General features: G+C 45.1%; 1 protein-coding gene across 2 annotated transcripts; it reads left to right on the plus strand.

Moving 5' to 3' along the window:
- Positions 1–8,065: 8,065 nt before the first annotated feature.
- Positions 8,066–21,215, plus strand: LOC119377750 (proline-rich protein HaeIII subfamily 1). Of its 2 annotated transcripts, XM_037647091.2 has the most exons (7): positions 8,066–8,226; positions 10,344–10,496; positions 13,602–13,784; positions 17,647–17,764; positions 18,963–19,106; positions 19,457–19,642; positions 21,142–21,215. In XM_037647091.2, exons 3-7 carry the CDS (start codon positions 13,770–13,772, stop codon positions 21,174–21,176), a joined length of 498 nt encoding a protein of 165 aa, XP_037503019.1. In that variant the 5' UTR covers positions 8,066–8,226; positions 10,344–10,496; positions 13,602–13,769; the 3' UTR covers positions 21,177–21,215. The 2 variants fall into 2 exon arrangements, with proteins under 2 accessions (XP_037503019.1, XP_037503017.1); XM_037647089.2 differs by lacking the exon at positions 10,344–10,496.
- The last annotated feature ends 433 nt before the right edge of the window (positions 21,216–21,648 follow it).

Raw genomic sequence — 21,648 nt, forward strand, 5'->3', positions numbered from 1 at the left:
GATAAGAACTATAATAACATTTCTTTAAAAAAAAGTGAGAGGGGCAGAAGCTTTCGATAAACCATAATATATAAACAAATTAGCAAAAATAAAGAAGGGGGTCAAAGTATTGGATGTAACTGGCGGTATCACTAGCAGCGTATCCTTCCGGTTGCCTGAATGAATTTACGCGTATGTAGCGTTGACAGAATAACACTGCGGCCCGCACCCAACTGACTGGCTCCAAATGATAAAAGGGTGGGTGAATCAACTGCCAATCCGAGCATGCCAATCGGTCTCTCAAGAATTATTCGGCGCAGTGAGGCGAAACGGCGGCATGTGAGAAGAAAGTGATCTATTGTTTCCGGTTCATTACAAACTGCACATAGGTTAGTTAATGAAAATCCTGATTTGCGGAGATATTAATTTAACCGAGGAACTCTTGGGGCTACAATACAAGTACACTAGAAAGGTACCCACTACGCCATAAATCACAATTTTTGTGAAGTTGGGAAGCACCTACTAAGACATTATTCGTCATTCTGCGGAGAAGCGAGGCGCCAGCTACACGTCTGTAAGGCATTATGTGCCCTTTGTTGACGCGACGACTGATGACGATGAAGAATTATGGCTCAGCCCTTTGTAATGGGTTGGAATCTTTAAACGGCTCACCAGTTATGTAATTTGCATTGGGTGACGCCCGGTCGCTATTTCCCTCGCCCATCATGCTGTATAACATACGTTGACGTGGGAGAGAGACGGGGGGGGCGAAGAACTTTACTGGGACCCCGACGAAATGCATCATTCGCTTGTGGGCTTCCTTGGCAACCAATACAAGTGCACTTGCGAGGAACCCACTACGCTACAAATCATTGTAATTTTACTGAGACCCCGAGGAAGTGGATCATGCGCTTATGGGCTTCCTTGGCAACCAATACAAGTGCACTTGCGAGGAACCCACTACGCTATAAATCACTGCAATTTTTGAGAAGTAGGGCAGCAGTCACTGTGCCATTTTTCGTCATTCTACGGAGAGCGTTGGTACCTGCTTAACGCATGTAAGGCATTATGCGCACTTTGTTCATGCTGTGCCTGATGACGATGAAAAATTATGGCATAGCCCTTCGTAATGGGTTGGAAGCATTCAACAACCTACTCGTTGCGCAATTCCCGTTGTGTGACGCCTGATTACAGAATTCGCGTTGTGCGACGCTTGGTGCTTATTTTACTCTTTTACCACGCTATATTGCATATGCTATTGTAGTTCCTTCCCGACATGAAGCCTGTATAGGGCCTTTTTGCAAAGCAGTTTCAACCACCGGCATGGCTCAGAGGTTGAATACTGGGCTTCCACGCAGAGGGCCCAGGTTCGAACTTCGTTCCATCCTGGAATTTTTTTCTTATTTCGTTTTTTTTTCTTATTTCGAGCGATACTGGTTACGGACACCGGCGGCGGCGGCGGCGGACAACTACGGCGCCAAAAACGGCCGGTGAAATGATCTCATAACAGCTTTCGCTGTAAAACAATCGCAGGCGCGGGAGGCAAAACATTCCCAGAATAATTATCGAGAATATCTTTGAGCAGCCATGTAATCAACTTCAGCTTAGGAATTGCGCTGCACTGGAGCTATAAGGTAGAAAGTTTGGGAGCTGTAAACTCGGAACAAGTTAGATAAGCTGGAAGCGCGCACGCATATATGTCTCGCTTTTGTGTCTCACAGCATGTCTGCGTTCCACCGTCGGATGTTTTAAGCCACATTTATCTAGGAACAATATGACTCGAGATGTCACAATTTTGACGGTCTTTGTCATCACTTCCTCTTGTTGCTGTGGGCTCAGTACGCAGCTGGTACTACTTTAGTAGCATGAAGCAAAAACTATTTAGGACCCATCATTTTACCGAAAAAAAGGAAGCGAAGTAGGCTTGACTTCTTCAGTATCTCAAGGAAGGTTTAATTATCATAGCTGGTAATAAGCAGACGATTCAGAAAAACAGTGACGCCGTAGATTTCTAGAATATTGCATTTATAATATAGACAAACGTGGAGAGCCTACAACATTTTTTCAGCTAAGCTGCCAGCAAAGAGTTTTGAGATTTCACGGCAGTGGGAAAGAATGAAATATCTGGGACATGAGAAAGATAAACTCTTAATTTTCTCTGGAAGCAACAGCTCTGAAAATGAAGATTGTGTGCTGTGGTGGTGCCACACTTTCTACATTTCCGACGGAGGAAAAATTAGAGCTAGCCAATGTGGAAGGTAAGCCAGATCGAGATCGCCCGTGAACGATATGATTATATGGTAGTCTTTAGGTCACAAGAAAGCATATAAGTAAGCTTAAAGAAAAAAGTCACAGTTTCACCGCAAGGGCGAAGTAATGAATGCGAGAGCAACAAATTTCAGTGCTACACGAAGTGAGGCTGGCAGCTAACTATCTTGTATCCGATATCGCGTAACTACAAAACGCTGGTGTAAGAGAATACGGCCGCTCCAGGGAGAGATGCTCTCCACATAGTAACTTCGTGTTGAGAGCGCAGCACGTGGAAGGGTATACGAGCCGCCCGCTGTGATGGCTTTCGAGATAGCGCGCGCGCCAGCGATCGCCACCGCGCCCTTAGATTGAAAGTTCAAAGTTGCTCCTCGCGCGACGCCCCCCCCCCCCTCGCGTCTTCGCGTCTTTTAAGGCTCGTTAAATACGGGCGGGTCATTTCCTGTCTGCTTCGGCGGCACGCCTCCCGCACGGGGTGATGTTATCTCATGCACCCTCCGAGCGATCGGCCGGCTTGTTTGAACTCTGCTTCGGCCGCGTTCGTCGCCCCCGCTCGTGCGCTTTTACCCGCGGTAGAACATACAATGCGCGGAGGGATCTTATCAATTTGGACTTCATACCGGAAGGACATGACGGCGACGGCAACGGCAACGGCAAAAACACGTCGAGACTGTCCATATAATTGCTGTCGCAATAAAACAACAACAAATACATCTCACAGATGGAATAGCAACTGGATAGCGCAAAAAAAAACCTGGACAGAAGAGGAAACAAAGAAGGCAGAAGCACTTGTCTTGTATTCGTTTCTTTTTTTTTTCCTTTTATGCTTGTTTACCGTTGATATTCAGATATCATTCCAACTATTACTGAACAGCAAGCCCCATTTCATTGATGAAATAGGCAGTGCCGCAAATTTCGCAACGACGACAGACAGCAACGACACAGAGAAAGTGCGTTTTTGTCGCCTTCCTTGTGAACTTTACAGCGCTGCCTATTTCATCCATGATATTCGAACTTGTTCCAAGGCAACCTCTTCTTAAGCGCATTTCATCACCCTCATGTATCACATAGGCGTTCGTATGATAATGGGGTCACTAAAGACGTCAGTGTCTAGAAGATAGTTTGCAAGTTTCTGGAACAGCCCCTCGACCATCTGTAGGATATTACTTAGAAGAATGGATTGTCGGGCGAGTTGCTACGTCGTCGTAAAAAAAAGCGCAAAAAAACTAAGGACATGGAAACCAAGGCGACAATACGAGCGCTTTTGCTGTCGCCTTCCATTCTGTGCCCTTCCTTTCGGTGTGCAACAGTTGACGTGAATTGGACATGAAGTGGACCTCCACTGCTCAGTGGAGGTTTCGACTTCTCCTTTCGGTTCGCCCAATCGCTCTGTTTGACTCAGTAGCAAGTATTCCTGGATGAATATATCAGCACAATTCTACGGATGCTGTGTGGTTGGAACAACCTTTGAAAGAACACGACCACATTTCACCAGCTTCGTCTGCAACAACTACATATAAAAAAAACTGCGCGCAACAATTCGAATATGTGCTCGTACTCTACCTATACAATCCTTGTTCTTTTCTTGTATACGATGTTGAACAATAGAACAATGATTGCTGAGTCAGCGCGCTCCCGCCTTGTTTTTTGCGCAGCTTACGTACAGGTGTTCGCTTTCCATTTAAATCCTAGATTTTTGCATCTTCCTTGCGGTACCAGTACGACGACTGCATCTCACAGTCATCATATTTGGCCACATTGGTGTACAATAACCTTCGGGATGCCCACGCCTTTCGTTCTGTCCCATCGTTCTGACATTAGCTCTGAAATGATCATTTTTTTTCAGTTCAGTATGCAATTAACTCTACTTTCCATCACAACCATGCAAGAAAGCACGACGAGAGGCGACGAAATGACAAATCTTTGATAGAGCAACCACAATGACCTTGTGTTTCAATGAGAACCAGTGCAAAAAAAACGCCAGGCCTGCGCTAAAATTGCAGCACAGTCACAGCGAAAGCTGGAAGAGCGGCGTTTCTAGAGCCCGTTGTAAGCTAGCTCTCTTGGGGCTACAATACAAGTACACTAGAAAGGTACCCACTACGCCATAAATCACAATTTGTGTGAAGTTGGGAAGCACCTACTAAGACATTATTCGTCATTCTGCGGAGAAGCGAGGCACCAGCTACACGTCTGTAAGGCATTATGTGCACTTCGTTGACGCGACGACTGATGACGATGAAGAATTTTGGCTCAGTCCTTTGTAATGGGTTGGAATCTTGAAACGGCCCACCAGTTATGTAATTTGCATTGGGTGACGCCCGGTCGCTATTTCCCTCTCCCGTCATGCTGTATAACATACGCTGACGTGGGAGAGAGACGGGGGAAGGGGGCAAAGAACTTTACTGAGACCCCGAGGAAACAAATCATGCGCTTATGGGCTTCCTTGGCAACCAATACAAGTGCACTTGCGAGGAACCCCCTACGCTATAAATCATTGTAATTTTACTGAGACCCCGAGGAAATGGATCATGCGCTTATGGGCTTCCTTGGCAACCAATACAAGTGCACTTGCGAGGAACCCACTACGCTATAAATCATTGTAGTTTTTGAGAAGTAGGGCAGCAGGCACTGTGCCATTTTTTGTCATTCTACGGAGAGCCGTGGTACCTGCTAAACGCATGTAAGGCATTATGCGCACTTTGTTGATGCTATGCCCGATGGCGATGAAGAATTATGGCAGTGCCCTTTGTAATGAGTTGGAAGCATTCAACAACCTACTCGTTGCGCAATTCGCATTGTGTGACGCCTAGTTACAGAATTCGCGTTGTGCGACACTTGGTGCTTATTTTACTCTTCTACCACGCTATATTACATATGCTAATGTCGGTTCCTTCCCGACAGTGAAGCCTGTATAGGACCTTTTTTGCAAGCCCCGGCATGGCTCTAGCCCCGGCATGGCTCAGAGGTTGAGTACTGGGCTCATACGCAGAGGGCCCAGGTTCGAACCTCGTTCCATCCTGGAATTTTTTTCTTATTTCGTTTTTTTTATTTCGAGCGATACTGGTTACGGACACCGGCAGCGGCGGCGGACAACTACGGCGCCAAAAACGGCCGGTGAAATGATCTCATAACCGCCTTCGCTGTAAAACTGATGCTGGCCGGCCGCCTGATCAGCTACTGCATTTGAGAATTGCCGCCTCCGATCGAAGACCTTTTAGCAATATAGGTTCTCATGTTACGTGAGTGACAGTAGCTTCAGCGGCACCGCAATTTATATGGCCGTTAGTCCTTTTGTTGGTGCAATTACCGGTACCACCGAAAGCACAATACTAACGATAGTGGTATCACTACTTTCACGTAAACCAGTGGTGATAGTTCAAGAACTGAACAGCTACCCACTTGCATGTCTTTTGTTGTTTTTAGGAAAAAACTTCAGTTTTCATAGCTCATATTTTCTGCGCATAAATGAAGACATGTGACATATTGCACAGAAAAGTTTTTCAGATTATGCTAGTGAGCCATTTATTAGGTTATTTGACAAAGACATAATTCTATTATACATAAGTTGTTGCGCGCTAGGTTGACTGATTTGCGCAGTTAGTTCACATTGTTTTCGTCTGCTCTATAAGCGTAAGCAACATTTTGCCACACATTTCTCTGAAATAACTCGGATTCAAATAAGCGGCTCTATCCCGTTTCGTATTTTCTCGTGCTTCCGTTAATTACCTTCTTTATAGACGTTAACCCTGCAATTTTGCCCAGTGTTGTCTCCACGCCAGGTTTTTGAACATGCGTATGTACGAAATCATAAAGCAGTCAACTATTCGAAATACAGTCTTCCCTTCCCACATACGAACTATCTTCCTCTGGACAAAATTATGCAATAGTTTCCACATATTTCGTAAATATTTCGCTAAGTATAACGTACTTGTGCGGTATAATAAAGCAAGAGGCGACATTGCACATTGTAACTGAGATAAATAAAATTGCTCCCGCTGTTTTCGACTACGAATTCATAAAGAATAGCTGCGGCATTTGTTTTTATCGACAGGTTTGTGAGGACAAACATAAGAAATGGTGCTACAAAATGGCCCATATGCGTTAATCAGCACTTTAAAACGAGACTTATTTTGAGCTCCCCAAGAACTCTTCTAAACTATTGCCTCGGAGCCATTAGTCGGAGTGCGGCGCATTACTGCCCCGCACTTCATAGATCTTTCAAGCTCAGTGCAACTGCTGACATTTTTTCAACAGCCATCGCACCATGGCGTTAACAAACAAACATGATTGTGAAGTCGCTCAAGTAGTGGTTACCTGTCATGACCCGTTTCTAGGTGCTCGTCATATTGTTTTGATGACATCATCGATGTGGAGTGCCACAAGTTATTGAGGCAGATTGCTCTTAGCTATAGGGCATGTAATTCTAGCTGTACACGCTGGGGATCATCTTTTAAGCTCATGTGAATCAGGAGTTCTCAGCCGAAAATGTGCAGCTTGATTACGCCGCCTCGCTTAATAATTTTAATGATTTGTGGGGTTCTACGACCCAAAACCACGATATGATTTAAGGAACGCCGTAATGGAGGACTCCGGAAATCTCAACCACGTGTGGTTTTTAACATGCACCTAAATATAAGTAAACGGTTCTCTAGCATTTCGCCTCACTGTGAATGCGGGCGCCGCGGACGGGATTCGAACCAACGATCTTTTGGTCAGCAGTCGAGCACCATAACCACTAGACCACCAGGCAGGATTCGCAGAGCAACGAAAACAACGTTTACACGCATTTCGCTGAACCAAGTCCGCCACCATCGATTGGTCAATCTGCATCGCAAGGGAGCTACCTTTACAGTTATGAGACGGGTGTGTTAGATCACCATCCGCTGAATATTGTCCCCTTCGTTATTACGCTTTCCAAACAGGCCTGCAGGTGATATGCGAAATGTGCGGCGCCCGTGGACCATATCGCACGCCATCAGTGCAATCATCGCATGAATGTTCGTTATACCAATGCCCGTGCTGACTCCCGATTTTGCCCGTGCTGACTCCCAGACCATGGCGAGACAACTGCACTTTTATTATCCAAAAGAAGCTTCCTCAATCTTTGCCTAATGCGCTAAATATATAGCACAGCTTCTCGCACTTTAAACTTCGCTACCTAATGCGCTACTGTTCGCATGGCTATCGGTTTATAGCCAAGTAAAAGTCCCCTTGTAGGAGAAGAATTCCAAATGGGAGCCTCCTACACGTTTTGAAGCAGTTCGTTTCACAAGCGGTAGTTCTTAATAGGGCGAGGTTCTTACTATTCGTAAAGTTGGTGTACACCTGAATATTATGCATGCATAGCAAAAGCAAAAAAAAAAAGAACAATGCAATCACGCATTTTCTCTTGTCTCTTAGTTCATGCAATTTTTCCTTCAGCGTTAACACAAGCTGAATGAAACCCTGCTTATCGATCATTGGTAACCATTCTGTACTTTCCTTTTTCACAGTAAATCCTTTGGGAGATATGACATTTATAGCACAAGTGGCGCAGTTTATAGCGGCTTGCAGCGCTGTTAACATTCGTTTTTCGTTGCTCTCTCGAATGCTGCACTATGATAGGTTTTTCTCTCTTTACACCAGTACCTTACTTGAACATGCCAAGGGATTGCAAGTTAGCATTGTAAGCGATGAAGACTACCTCTATTTCGTGATAAACTGAAGCACCGCATTCATCATCCATTTGAACAACGGTCATGCCTATGTATGGTAGCTTGACAACCCTCGCTCGTGTTTTATTTTGTCGAGGTTTATAAGCCTAACTCAAGACCTTCAGGAGCAGTACGGCACATTGTGCCCGTGGAAATAAACGATGTAGGCATAAAAGATTGCTCTTCTCGTAAAAATATTCTGAACAGCATTGGACAGCGATGAGGGTCTTCCTACTAACTTTCTTTGCCTACTGCGATGTGATCTTCTGGGTACCAGTAGACGGTAAGCAATGGCAATAACTGCGCATATATGTGGGTCCGTATGTAGCAATTTGATATTATTGCATCTTTAACATACGGCTATTAACATTTCTATGACCTCACAGAGATTTCTCAAAGTCTCTAATCAAATTTAAGTGGCATTAGTGCATTATTAAAGCTCCCACTTTCGGAGCCTAGAACATTTTCATGCGGAAATCTTATCGGACAGCGACGTATCTATAATATCAGAGTTGTATGCACACCGAAAACCTTCATGGCAGAGAAGTGTAAACACAATAATGTTACCGTTTCCGGAGGACGAGGAGGAAGATAAAGTAGAGAGAAGAAATTAGAGGACAGCCAGTTCCTCGACCGGCTCGCTACCCTTTGCTGGGATAGGCGGTAAGGGGAATAAAATATTATAGAAAAGAGATGTCACAAAAAAGAAGGCGAAGAAAACAAAATGAGAACAATAGTGCGATAAACGACATTTCTTAAAGTCCTATACGTCGTGAAGGGAATTTTTATTTTTCGCAGTCCTTACTTTATGCTGCGTATGAGCATGTTGCCTGAAAATTTTCGATGTGTGTTGGAACAGCCTTGCATGCCGAATTTATTATTCTTCAGCTCAATTCAGATTTTTTTGTCACGGAATCGTACGTATGGAGTTAAGAAATGATTATCTGAAATGTGATGGTACACATGTCTAGCATATATTAAAATTATTTCCTTGATTTTTGTGCCCGTTTATGAACTGTGCATCGGCCGTCAGACAAGCAGCATTTGCTAGGATATGTCACGACAGTGAGCAGACGAAGAATTCTCGCTTGACTGGTACACGTAGGCACCCGTTTCTTAGTAGCATGTGTGCCGACTGCATGTCCTGCGCGTTATGGGACGCATAGGATGCTGAAGAACCCGCACTCAAGGAAGTGCACCGTCTAGTTTCGCGACTGTTCTATAGGCCTACTGCGCTCAGTTGGTGACGCCACCACTCTCTGAACGTGCAGCGCCAGTGAGGCCAAGTCGAGAATATTGTCCCCGTTCCCTTCGCGGAGCGTAGCTTGAAGTTTGGTACCACGAACGTCGGTGCGTTACAATGGTAAAGCGAAACGAGCCGCGCTTCCTGTTTTGTGATTACAGATAAATACCCAACGTTCATGAATACTTGAGACAAGGTAGTTTGCTTTGCGGTGGCGAATTCTACGCCGCTAATCACGTTTTCTGCATGAAGAACGAACTGCCCAGTGCCATCAGACCGTCGGAAATCTTTCGAAAATGCGTTGCGAAAATGAAGAACGTGATCTACGGCATGTGTTTAGGGGCGACTGTTTTCCTGGTAGACATGCCGATTATAGAAGCTTACATTTAAGAAATATCTATCGCCAACCTAGTGTATAAGATTGCCCCATTATCGGCGTGCATTAGCGGACAGCTGGGCTAGTTTTGATTGGTCTGACAATTAGCAGTGGTAAAAGAAACGGTCACACGAGGTACCCGCCCTTTATTAGTCATCTTGCACATTCCTAAGTATCGAAATTGATATTCTGGCACGGTGTGAACTGAACCTCACACTTAATAGGGAATACTAGTTGGTTGATTGATTCCTTCGTGTGCAGCGTAGGGCGTGTCGATTGTTTCTGCCAAGCGCCGTGCGGGTACAAGATGTCGAACACAATGTGTGCCGGTGTCTCTTTCAGGGCCACGGCGTTTTTGCAGGAGGGACGACAATCAGGCTTGCAGGTGCAATAAGTTTGGGTACTTTTTTTACGTGCACCAGTAAACAGCCAACAAACAAAGGCGGCTTATTCGCGCACAGAGGTAGGCGCATTCAAACATTCCGTAGGACAGAGCAAGCTGGCGCGAATGCGTATACCTAGAACGGTGCAGAAGACGGAAATTCTAAGAAATATTTCATACAACATAATCGGCCACCGCAGCGCTAGAAAACTGACGGGCGCTTCACGTGGTCTGTTCGTCCGTTAGCGTAACTAATATTTCTTATCAACCAATAAGATGAGCAAATTCCTCCTACGGCAGCTTCCCGACTGCGTTCTTACAGTTATTGCATCCACGCACTCATTCTTTTGTATAAGTAGACTTTTTTTTCGGCGTGTACACAAGCTCCTGTTGCTGTAGGCCATTGTAAACCTGGCGCGGAGTGAGGAGGGAACTGGGACTTTTCGCCGGCACTCCCCACCAGTCGCTGCAGTGGCACTGCATGTCTGATGCGAAACAGCAGCTCACGACGCCTATACAACGGCGACGGTCGCCTTCGTCAGGTCATCCAAGGTATTTTGTAGTGTAGCTGTTGTACGCTATAGTTTCAGAGGATCGCTGCGTGTGTTGACCAAATACAACAGCGGTTGGCGTCTCGCACGTGCCCCTGCGGTGGCACGCATCGTTCTTATGTGGCGGTGCACGGTGTACAGCAGGACAACGTGCAAAGGCGACGAGAACTGCGCGCTTCGTGAAAATTCTGGCGCGGCAAAAATTTGATGCCCAACATGGCGTTTATGGTTGCGCTCTTTATGGGGCCGCTCAAGATGCCGACGAACGCTCAAAAAAAAAGAGAGACAATGCAGCTGCCACCCGCAAACAGCATGCCGAGGAACGTATCTGTTTACTATAAAACTCTACGCTTACGCATCTATTCGATAACTCCCATTGTAGATTTTGCGTTCGTCAGCTCCGCTGACTAGTGATCGCAACCACCTGCTTCGCCCTTTTGGTGATACAGATTTTTTCTAAAAATAAAGAGGCAAAATTTTCTCCCCACCATCTCATGAATCTCCGTCTCCCCCCCCTTGGATGTATGGAGGGATGCTATGAGCGTCCCCTTTAAAACGGGGCGGTGACCTGTCTGCCGTACCACGCCGCCGCCGATTCGATCAACCCCGCGCCGTTCACACGCCGCCACCGGAGGTGGAAACACCGGCGCAAATGTCTAATTGGAACCCGCGTACCCAAGATCCAAGGCGAGTGCCTTAACCACTCGGCCATCCTGGCACACTGACCTAACATAGCATCGCCTTGTATAGTCCTTGTATAGTATCGTATAACAAGGGGGTAGAAAATGAAACTTAGACGAAATATAAAAGATGGTTGTTCCCTCCGTCATAGGAATTGGAATAACACGAAAGTAAAGCGTGCCCTTACAGAAATAACTGAATGTTTACTGTACATTGATATAAGAGAGCTTGCACAAAGTATATTGATGTCTGGCAGCTATAGCACCGTTTAACGTGGATGCACCCACTTTGATGATTGGTGGTACATCTCCATCCCGACGACTAACGTCCATGTTAGATGATTACACAAAACCTTGTGGTAGCTGTAGGAGTTGACGGTGAAAGCTGTAATCAGAGAACGAGGTGGGATAGCCAGAAGAGCGTCGCTTATTGGACGCAGATCTTGGTCGCCATACCGCGGCATGTTAAAATGTGATTGAACACCACGGCCTGACTAGAGGGAAACGCAAAGCGCGTCGTGCCGCACCCCGCCGCGATTTTTCTTGGGGTGAGCGCGTGAGCGGGGAACTCGGTGTAACAGCCAGGTGAGGCAGGCGCGTCGCAGAGCTACTTTTCGTTTGGAGTAGCGAGATGCTATGAGCGAGGACGACGCATTTACGACGCTTGGGCTAAGATCGCCACCTCGCGGTACGTTAAGGCATTGACAAGATTGAATTTCTATTGAAAACGCACCGAATGGGACGGGCGTGTAACGCGTTGCAGGTGTTAATCGCGGAGGTCACAGTAATGACGAAATAGTTTACCGCTTCCAGAGGGCAACACCATCCCGCCGACCGGGAGAGTGGTAGATATAAAAGGCACGTTTGTAAAGCCTCTAGAGTATGTGACCGTGGCGCAGTGGATAGCGTGCCCGGCATCTGTTGTTGCTGACCGAGCGGTCGTGGGTTCTATGCCCATTGACGGAACTTTCTTCTTTGCCATCTGATCGTCTACATTTTTTCGACGTCATTTCCGTGACGGAAATAGGTCACCGAAGTCTTGGTGGACCCCGGCATAAAACACTTTCGTGTTAAAAAGGAGAGATGGGAGGGTGAAGTGGAGGGAAATGAGAAGGGGTGAAAGTAAAGCGCAGCAAAATAAGAATGAGGAAGAGAAATAGAAAGAGAAATATAGAAAGGGAGAGGAGAGAGAACCTATGGGAGAGGAAGAAAGAAATGGCGGGAGAGAAAAAAGATGGAAAGAGGAAGCCAGCGAAAAATAGACAGATAGTCAGACAAAAATAGGAAAAAAAGAGAAAGAGAGAAAGAAATAGAAATAAACAGAGACAGAAAGACAAAAAAAAACAGGGATATTTAAAGTGAGAAAGAGAAAACTAAAGAGAAACAAAGAAGGCCGCGCAGCTCTATAGAGAAATAGTGAAATAGGTTGCCCAGCGAGTGACGACGAGCCCGTGCTTCACTGTGCCAAGCTTTGCGCGGCTTAGTGCAAACTTCCCGCATTTTTTTAACTATTGCCTCGCTGATGTTGTGGACATGCATCACGAATGCGACGACTTCACATTCGGATGCCGTGAAGAACATCGCCCCGCACGGGCTCCCACGAGAGAGAATGCATGAAAGGTCTCGCCGACATTTCCCATATTCCCTCTGGCTCTCCATCTCTCTTCTGTTACACAATTGCACAAAAAAACAAGTGAAAACAATTGGGACAAGCAATATAGTGTATGTTTTGTTCGAAACGAGGACATTAGTTTGGTTGATGCTGGATGAAGCATTTAATTATGGCTCAAACTGATGTGCGCGTCCATTCAAGCACGTATGTCTCACACAAATGTGTAATCGAAATCTTTCGCGAGTTTACAGAACTTACGCGCAAGTATGAAGCAGCTGTCGTGGGGCACATGGCAATACTGTCCTGTGGTCAGGACGGTAAAAACGCTAATTAAGTAGATTAAGATGAAACACCTTTCTGGGCATACCTATGCCCAGAAAAAGAAATAGCCCTCACGTTGCAACGATAGCGTCGAGCACTATCGTCGGTCGTTGTTAATCTGATTGTCGGCGTTACGCGCCCTCTTGTATACATGGACGGCTGAAAATTCCAGCGTTATCGCTGCGGCTTGCGTTAGCTCCATTATTAACTTGACTACTCGTGTCGTGTGCGCAATGTTATCAGAACAGTCTAAAATAATTGAGAACTTTCTCAAACGTCGTGGCACGGCCCGCGTGGAGCTGCGGTAACACTTTTTTGTGGGTGAAACCCGATCACAAGAAAATTAAAGAAATAAGCGCGCGTGGCATTATGCACAAAGCATTAAAGGCAAAACTGTGTACTTCTGCACGGGTTTACAGCAATATTTGCACAAATGCTGTCCACTGTAGGAGCATTACATTGCCGTTAGACATTAAAAAAATGTTTTTTCTAGCTCAAAAAGGCAAGTCGGTTTGCTACTTGATGCCTAGCGAAGAAGACGATAATTGTGATACTGACGTCAGCAAGTGGTACTACAATAGGGAAGAAACAAACTGCGTGAATTTTATGTACGGAGAATGTCCAGCGGGAAACAATATATTCAAAACCTCAGAGGAGTGCAATGCGGCTTGCCAAGGTAAGTCTTCTTTAACATGCCACCGACGTCTTTACATGGAGCTGACTTTTTTTTCTTATGAGACATCATGTCACGAACTTCAGCAGGCACCAATTGCAAAGAGAGTGCGCGTAAAACCCCAACCCCCAAAATTAAACCCCAAGAAATACAAAGTTGAAAAGCAGTAGTGTTCCTACAACTGTGCAGTCACTTCGAAGTGCGGTCGCTTTCTAATAAGGCTTACAAAATGGTGGCAGAATATTCACACTGGGTAATCGCAAAACACAATATGCGCCTCAGCATCAATACAAACTTGGACTACACTTGAGCTTCGCCTGCAAGGGTTGAACGCAATAACGTAATCAGGCCCGTCCTCATCGCCTTATCACTTGCTAGCCTTGCTTCTGTTCTCGCTGCATGCCTCAGTCGTGCGGTCCGTGCCATAAGGAAACGAACGACTGTGCGCGTAACATTGGTCGTTTCAAACTATCCTAGCATGCTTACTTTAAGTACAGTTGTTAGGTGCCCCTTACCCCATAATCCTTCCTTTTGCGAGTCAGTTAAGAGCCCCTACGCGTCCGTAAGGCAACAGGCGAACCCACGCAGCTGATGACGATTTATTATGTCTGAGCGCTTTATTATGTCTGTCTGAGTGGGCCTTTAAAACACCAATTCATTGCCTAATTCAGATGTTTTGACGCCTGGCGCGATTCTACGCCTCTGCCACGCAGTATTACATGCGGTAAGGAGACTCCTTCCCCTACATAACATTCCTATTGTGTTTTTTCCGAAGCAATTGAAAGCAGTGGCGTGGCTTTGTGGTAGAACACCTGCTTGCAACGGCGATGGGCAGGGTTCGATTCTCACTCGAACCTAAAATTTTTATCACCGTTTCTATTTGAATCTTTCGCGACTTTTCGGTCTTGAACAAAATAATCACTTTTCGCTTACAACCGACGACGCCAATACGGACGCTGACGCCGACTCCGGAATTTCTGCGAAACGAGCTTTCTAACGCTATTGCGTTAACGTACTCAGCGGTGTAGGTGCGCGCGTTGCATTACGGACGCGTAGTGAGTGCCTCGCCAACTCGCAAAGCTACAATTCTGTCGTAGTGGGCCCTTCGCAACTGATATTATATGATACTGTAACAGGGCCAGCTTGCAGACGCACAGACATTCCTCATAATATATTTTTGTATGCTGCCCTCCTAATACAGAACTCCCAGCTATTCGCCTTCCAGTTCAACGCCTAAATACACTCCGTGCACGTACAATTGTTCACCCGCAGGATACATGCACTCTTATCCCACCGTGTCTGCTCTCTTCCCCTTCACCTTACTAGGGCGGAGGAAGTCGTGCTTAGGAGGCTTCGGGCAGGGGTTGCCCTACACCAGCTGTTACCTCAACATGGAACTGGTCGCATTTACCAGTTGGTGCTACATGCCCGTACTGTTCTCATCCGGTGATGCAAGCAGATGCATACCACTTTATATGGACATGCCAAGGGTTACAGCCGTCATCTCCTGGAACCTGGCCTCGCTACAGTGACACAAACTGTTATTACCGATGGATAGATATGAACACATTGCACAAGACACTTCTTGGTTTGCTACACAACACCATCCTAACGGCACCCATTTAATACAAATATACACAACAAATATTATGCCTTAAGGGCAAGTCTATGCCGCAAAAAAGGCATTCATTTCCTTGTGGCGCGGCTTAGATGCCCACCGACAAGCGGAGCTAGGATAGGGATTGAAAAGGGGAAGCAAACAGGGTCCGATTACGCTATTTCGTTCTGCTTTGAAAGGCGAAGCTCAAGCATGGTCCAAGTTTTGATAGCGGGGCTGTTTAAGTCGGGCATAATGTGTCTGACGGAAACAGAAAAGTACAATCATCATGAACCGACACGCGCTCTCTTCGTCCTCTTCTTCATCGTCATCGTCTTCTTTATCTTCTGCTTCGCCCCTACAACACTCGCACCAATTTCTCCAGTGCAGATTGCAGTAACACTGATGGGCGAGACAATGAGTACAGAGAGAGAAAAAGAAAGAGAAGTGAAGATAGAGAAAAGGAAAAATTCTAAAGGGGAAAATTGCTTCGCGAGAAGAGTTTCGAACCCGCGTACCCACGATCCGAAGGTGAGCGTCTTAACCACTCGGCTATCCAGGCACACTAGCAGAGCATAGATAGCCCTGTATATTATAGTATATCAAAAAGGTGGGAAAAGAGAGTGACGGCGAGGACAAATATGAGGATGAGGAAGATGGAAAGGACGAGGGGAGATAGCAATGCGTGGCATAGAAAGAAAGAGAAGAAGAGAAACGTAGAGAACAAAAGGCAGAAAGAATAAAGAGAGATAAATAGATATAAAGAAAGAGGAAGGGGAAAATTCAGACAGAGAGACAGAGATATAGAAACGGAAGATAAAGAAAGAAAGATACAAAGACCGAGAAAGGAAGAAATGGAGAGAGAGAGAAATAGATATAAACAGAGACAGTAAAACTTACACAAAAAACAGAGAATACAGAGAAAAAAGAAAAAGAAAGAGAAAATTTCCAAGACATAGCAACATAGACACAGTCCGGACGACCTAGGTGCCTATCAACTCTGCTGTCTCTTTAGCATCGCGTCTCTAGCGCAAGCTACGCTGACTTATGTTTAAGCCATTGTCTGTAAATACCTCGTCTGGTACATTCATGTCATCTTATACGTGTTTGGGTACTTACAAAGTTAAGTAGATGGCCAGTCAGCCTCGGTGGTCCAGTGGTTAGGGTGCTCGGCTGCTGACCCGAAGATGCGGTCGCGTTTCGATGGAGGCGAAATTTCGGAGCCCCCCAATACGGGGTCCCTCATAATTATATCCTGGTTTTGGGACGTAAAATGTAATTAGGGAAACATCCTTAAGATAATATTAAGCAGACATTATGAAGATATTATTATGAAAACGACCACGAGAGTGCCAAGGCGTAGGCGGTTAGAGATAGATAGATAGATAGATAGATAGATAGATAGATAGATAGATAGATAGATAGATAGATAGATAGATAGATAGATAGATAGATAGATAGATAGATAGATAGATAGATAGATAGATAGATAGATAGATAGATAGATAGATAGATAGATAGATAGATAGATAGATAGATAGATAGATAACACTCCTCGCAGGACGAGGAGTTTTATTTGCACTAGAAGATTTGTATCATAATGTGAACCAACTAGCCCACCCATCTATCCTGACAACACCCCACCGACAAAGAGCATTGTGAGAGCAGTGTGTGAGATATAAAAGGCACGTTTGTAAATCTTCAAGAGTGTGTAACGGTGGCGCAGTGGATAGCATGCCCGGCATCTGTTGTTGCGGAACAAGAGGTCGTGGATTCAACTCCCGTTGATGGAATTCCTTTCTTTAATTTTATTTGCCGTCTGATCATGTGTATTTTTCCGACGTCGTTTCCGTGACGGAAATACCTCAGTGAAGTATTGGCGAAGCCAGGCATAAAGCAATTTCGTATTACAATGCAAAAAACGCCATATATATTTGCTTGCACACAGGCCTTTCAAGCGACACTTAGTACAAATTGGTTGCTTAACATATAAAGTGATTCAGAGTTGTTTTGGGTTGTCCAGCCTTTCCGTAATAAACCAGCTGGCATACTGCGAACTATGATGTGCGTTCAGTGGCTGCAGCGGAAATATGAAAATGCGCATATAAGATAGGTAAATTGATATCTCTGTTCGCAATATAAAGTACTATTGCTAAGCTATTTAGAGAAAATGATGAAACTTAGTTAAAATATTTTTCGCGATATGAGAACTACGCCAACGCGAGTACCTCTAAGGTTAAAGTATATCACGCGTGTACTGCCATACAGGCGCAGGAAGTGGACCACCGAAAGCCGCAACGTCCAAGTGGGCCAACAAAGCAGCCTCCACGCCATCCACCTTCCAAGGGTCGTCCACCGTGGAAGAAACCCAAGTATCCTCCAAAAGGTAATTTTTAGTAGCGGTCAACAGTACTTACACTAGCGAAAGGGCCCATTTCATTTGTAACAATAATGAGTATGCGAATGTCAGGGTATTTTCGCTTAGGTAGTATCGCTGAAGAAAGCCGTCGATGTGCTTACGTGTATTCGGGATACAGCGAGAAACTGAATAAATATTTTAAGTGAAAATGCAGGCTAGTGGCATAACGCTTGGGATGTGCGTAGAAGCCCTCTTTTCAACTCTCCCACAGCGAGTGTGCGTGCGGTTCAAACTAGACTTTCTGAGGGGATTGTTATAAATTTTGTAAAGTTTGTAAAATGATGTACTTAAGGAGTAAAAACTTATGATAATTTGCTTTGTTCATGAAGACTCAGAGGCTTGTCATTTTTATAAACATCAATGATGAACGCAGGCTGCCTAAGGTCGTTTTGTCGCCACTACAACGTTTTCTAAAGTTCGTCAGACTTCGCTAGCTGAGGTCCATTGCGGTGCTGTAAAAACATATGACAGCAAATAAAGCACTCTGCCAAGGCTATTCTACTGCAGTGTATAGTAATAATACTGTAAGTTGTTCATTCATACGCATAGGCTCCCGCTTGTTTTGGCATTTTTTTTCCAGCTGAGTCAAGTATGCATGGGATACCTTGCATGCACAGTGCAAACGTTATCTTGATAGCAGCTTTTTTTAAGAGAAGGAGCGTTCACAAACCTACAAATAGCAACGCAATTGTTTTACAAAGAAATTGCATGCCCAAGAGTAATGCTATCAACGTGCTGCGAATTACATTTCGCTGGTATTGGGACTTCACGGACAACAAGGTTTCGTTTAAGCAACAACCCGAACGACAAAATGACACGATCTCGCTAGGTATCTTATCGTAATGACTTCATGGACATACTCAAGTTCAAACTTTCTTACAATAATGTTTGAACTAATATGAAGGTTCAGTATCATAGAAAATCAGACTGCTAGTACCGAGTTTGGAGAACGAGAAGGGGATGTCAAAATGCCACCAAAATCACGTGAAAAACCCTTTAAGGAACGAAACCACGAACTAAACCAAAGAAAAAACTTTCAAAAGAAGCTGCAGCCACCCCCGAGCAAGCAGTATTGTCTCGTCCATTGCGAGATACCGAATGAGTTCGTTCTGTATGTAGCCTAAGGCTGAACATGTTTTGTGTGTGTTTTCGAACAAACTCGCAGGGTCCGAAGAAGAAAATGAGACGGGAGGCGGGTCGACGAAAGGTCAGGGTGGAGGCGGATGGAAGCCGCCGAAACGTCCCTCGAAGCGGCCGCCAAGACCCAAATGGCCACCACAGAGGCCACCGAAAAAATGGCCAAAGCCACGTAAGTATCAATGTGTCTTCGCTGCGGGGAACGAAGCTGCGAAGGACGAAGAACAGAAATGGAAATGTATCGCGTGAGCACGTGTAAATGACCTCTCTGTCTGCGAGGAAACGTGCGAATTTTCGAACATCCTGAAAGAACATTTTATAAACCGCTTTTATTGCTGTAACTGTCTCCTCAAAAACACTAAGCAAAAAACAAAAAAGTAACTATCCACACTATTGCTGCGAGCTGCTGCAACAAATAAACGCATAAAGTCATTTCCATTCCGCATCCTAACACAAATCGCGCAATATTCTCTCGGCAGCATTTGTGAACCTAAAATCACGTACAGATTTTTTTTATTTCAGCTTCAAAAGGACCAGGTCGTGGACACTGCGCTGCAAGAATGAGAAAGAAAAAAGGCTGCGGTGATTATGAAGGCATGTGGTATAACAATGGCGAATTCTATACTTGCAGTCGGGTGCGAAGAGGGGGCTGCCCAACTCTAGGTTCATTTTTCGCAACCTGCGAAGAATGCATGGAGGCATGTCACCGTAAGTAGCCGCACGATCGTTTTTTTCTCCACCTTAGTAACAGTTGGTTTTAGCATGTGAAAATTGTGCGTTCCACGCAGGGGCGTAGCCAGAAACTTTTTTCGGGGGGGGGGGTTCAACCATACATTGTGTTCCACGGTTACACTCCTGACACCTAGACCACAAGCGTCCACTGCGCTTCAACGTTGAAGAATATTATTATTAGAAGAGAGCTTTGATAGCTTGTATAGGCCAACTTCTTCATCACCTTTCTCTTCTCCCTATTCTGCTTCGCTCATAGAAAGACACAAACTCAAATATGATAAAAGAAGAGAGCAAAAATGAATGTGATAGCAAAAAGAGCGACCCGTGATCGACCCACTGCTACTCATCTGTCCCCCAGCAGAAACTACCGCGAGAACAGACTGCGGAAGGGCAAGGTTCTCCCTACGCAAATTTAGAAGAAGCGAGCGACCTAGCCGACGAATTCTAAATGCGCCCGTTGCGCTCCTCGCGCCATCTCGCTCGTGATGAAGAAACGCTTATAAGCGCCTGCCATCTCTGAGTCCTGCCAGCGGTAAAGGGTGTGTATATAACGCTCGCCGTTAGCTACCTGGCGGTCTGCGCTTTGTGGCGTAGTGCTTAGCGCTATGCGTTGCGGATCGAGAGGTCGCTGGTTCGGTTCCGCGCTTCGGAAGCATTTTTCCGAATTATTTTCTTTGGGACTTTCATATATATATATATATATATATATATATATACGGTGCATCACGGCGGCGACGGCGACGGCAAAAACCAGCCGACACTGTCATATAATTGCTATCGTAATAAAATAGCCATGTGTAATATGGTGTAGCAAGGAGTAGGAAAGAGATAGGTGAGAGTGTGAAAGCCTAGCCAAGCCAGGCCGAGCTAGGTGCCCACCAGCTTTGCTGTGACCCAGCCTTGCACGACTTAGGTCAGCTGCGCTCATTTTTTTTCTCTCGCTAGGATGTAGATCGCTTAGACAAACAAGCGAATTGATCGCTTGATCATTATTATTGTGGTTAGAGCAAATGAACTTGAAGTAAGCACCAAAAATGAAAATATGTTGTTTTTCAGCCGAAAAATTAAACTAGTTATCTCTCACGTAGACCACCATGCGTGCCTGATTCATAGGTTCGCCTATTGCCAGGGACATGCGCAGATAAGTTTACCGTGCATTCTTGCTTTTCCGCCGTTGTGCGCCATTTCACTTGTTCGTCGGTGTCTGTGGCGACTTTTCTCTCTTGTGTCTGTGTTTGCGCGCCCTGTCCCTTTAACGTGAACACTTACCAACTAGCTCGGCTCTCTGTAATTTTAATAAAACTTCGTCCAGCGACAATATAGTGATTTCGTACAAAAGTGGGCTAATTGCTTGATCTTCGTGGTCATTGTAACTTGTGATTTTATGTAGTCCAGTAAGGTTGTGTAGATACAGCATGTATGGAACTAAAATCTTCTGCCTTTTTTTTTTTTACCCAAACGCTCCAAATGCATAGCGCGCAAAATCAAGCAGTGCCAGTTCATGAACTGAATGTGCGGAGCGAGACATCTCCAGTCGGATGCGATATGTGCCACCACTGTTTCTTTCATGATACAAAAAAAATCTAATAAAAATCTCTGAAGTGAACCTGCACAACGCCGAAGTGCCGCTGCACTTGGCCGTTTCTCATGCTGTTTATAATCCAACAACAACAATAAATACAGAAAATATTATTTATGAATATATCCATTGAGACTCTGCTTCAAGAAAGGCATCACGCAACGAAAACGTAAGGAATCCAATGCTTTGTTATGACACAAAAGCGGATATTTGAAAAGTATGGTAAATCCTACAAGGTAAGTCAATTTTTTACTTTGGAACTATACTCAAAATGGAATCTGAGCTTATGATATGGAAGGGATTATATGTAGTGTTGTATTCCGCTTTACTTTCGGCTTGAGTGGTGCAGCAAAAAATCACCCTTTACCCTTTAGAAGCCCCTTAGGACAACAGGATACTAATA

The sequence above is a fragment of the Rhipicephalus sanguineus genome, unplaced genomic scaffold (genome assembly GCF_013339695.2).
Source record: "Rhipicephalus sanguineus isolate Rsan-2018 unplaced genomic scaffold, BIME_Rsan_1.4 Seq5626, whole genome shotgun sequence".
Lineage (NCBI taxonomy): Eukaryota > Metazoa > Arthropoda > Arachnida > Ixodida > Ixodidae > Rhipicephalus > Rhipicephalus sanguineus.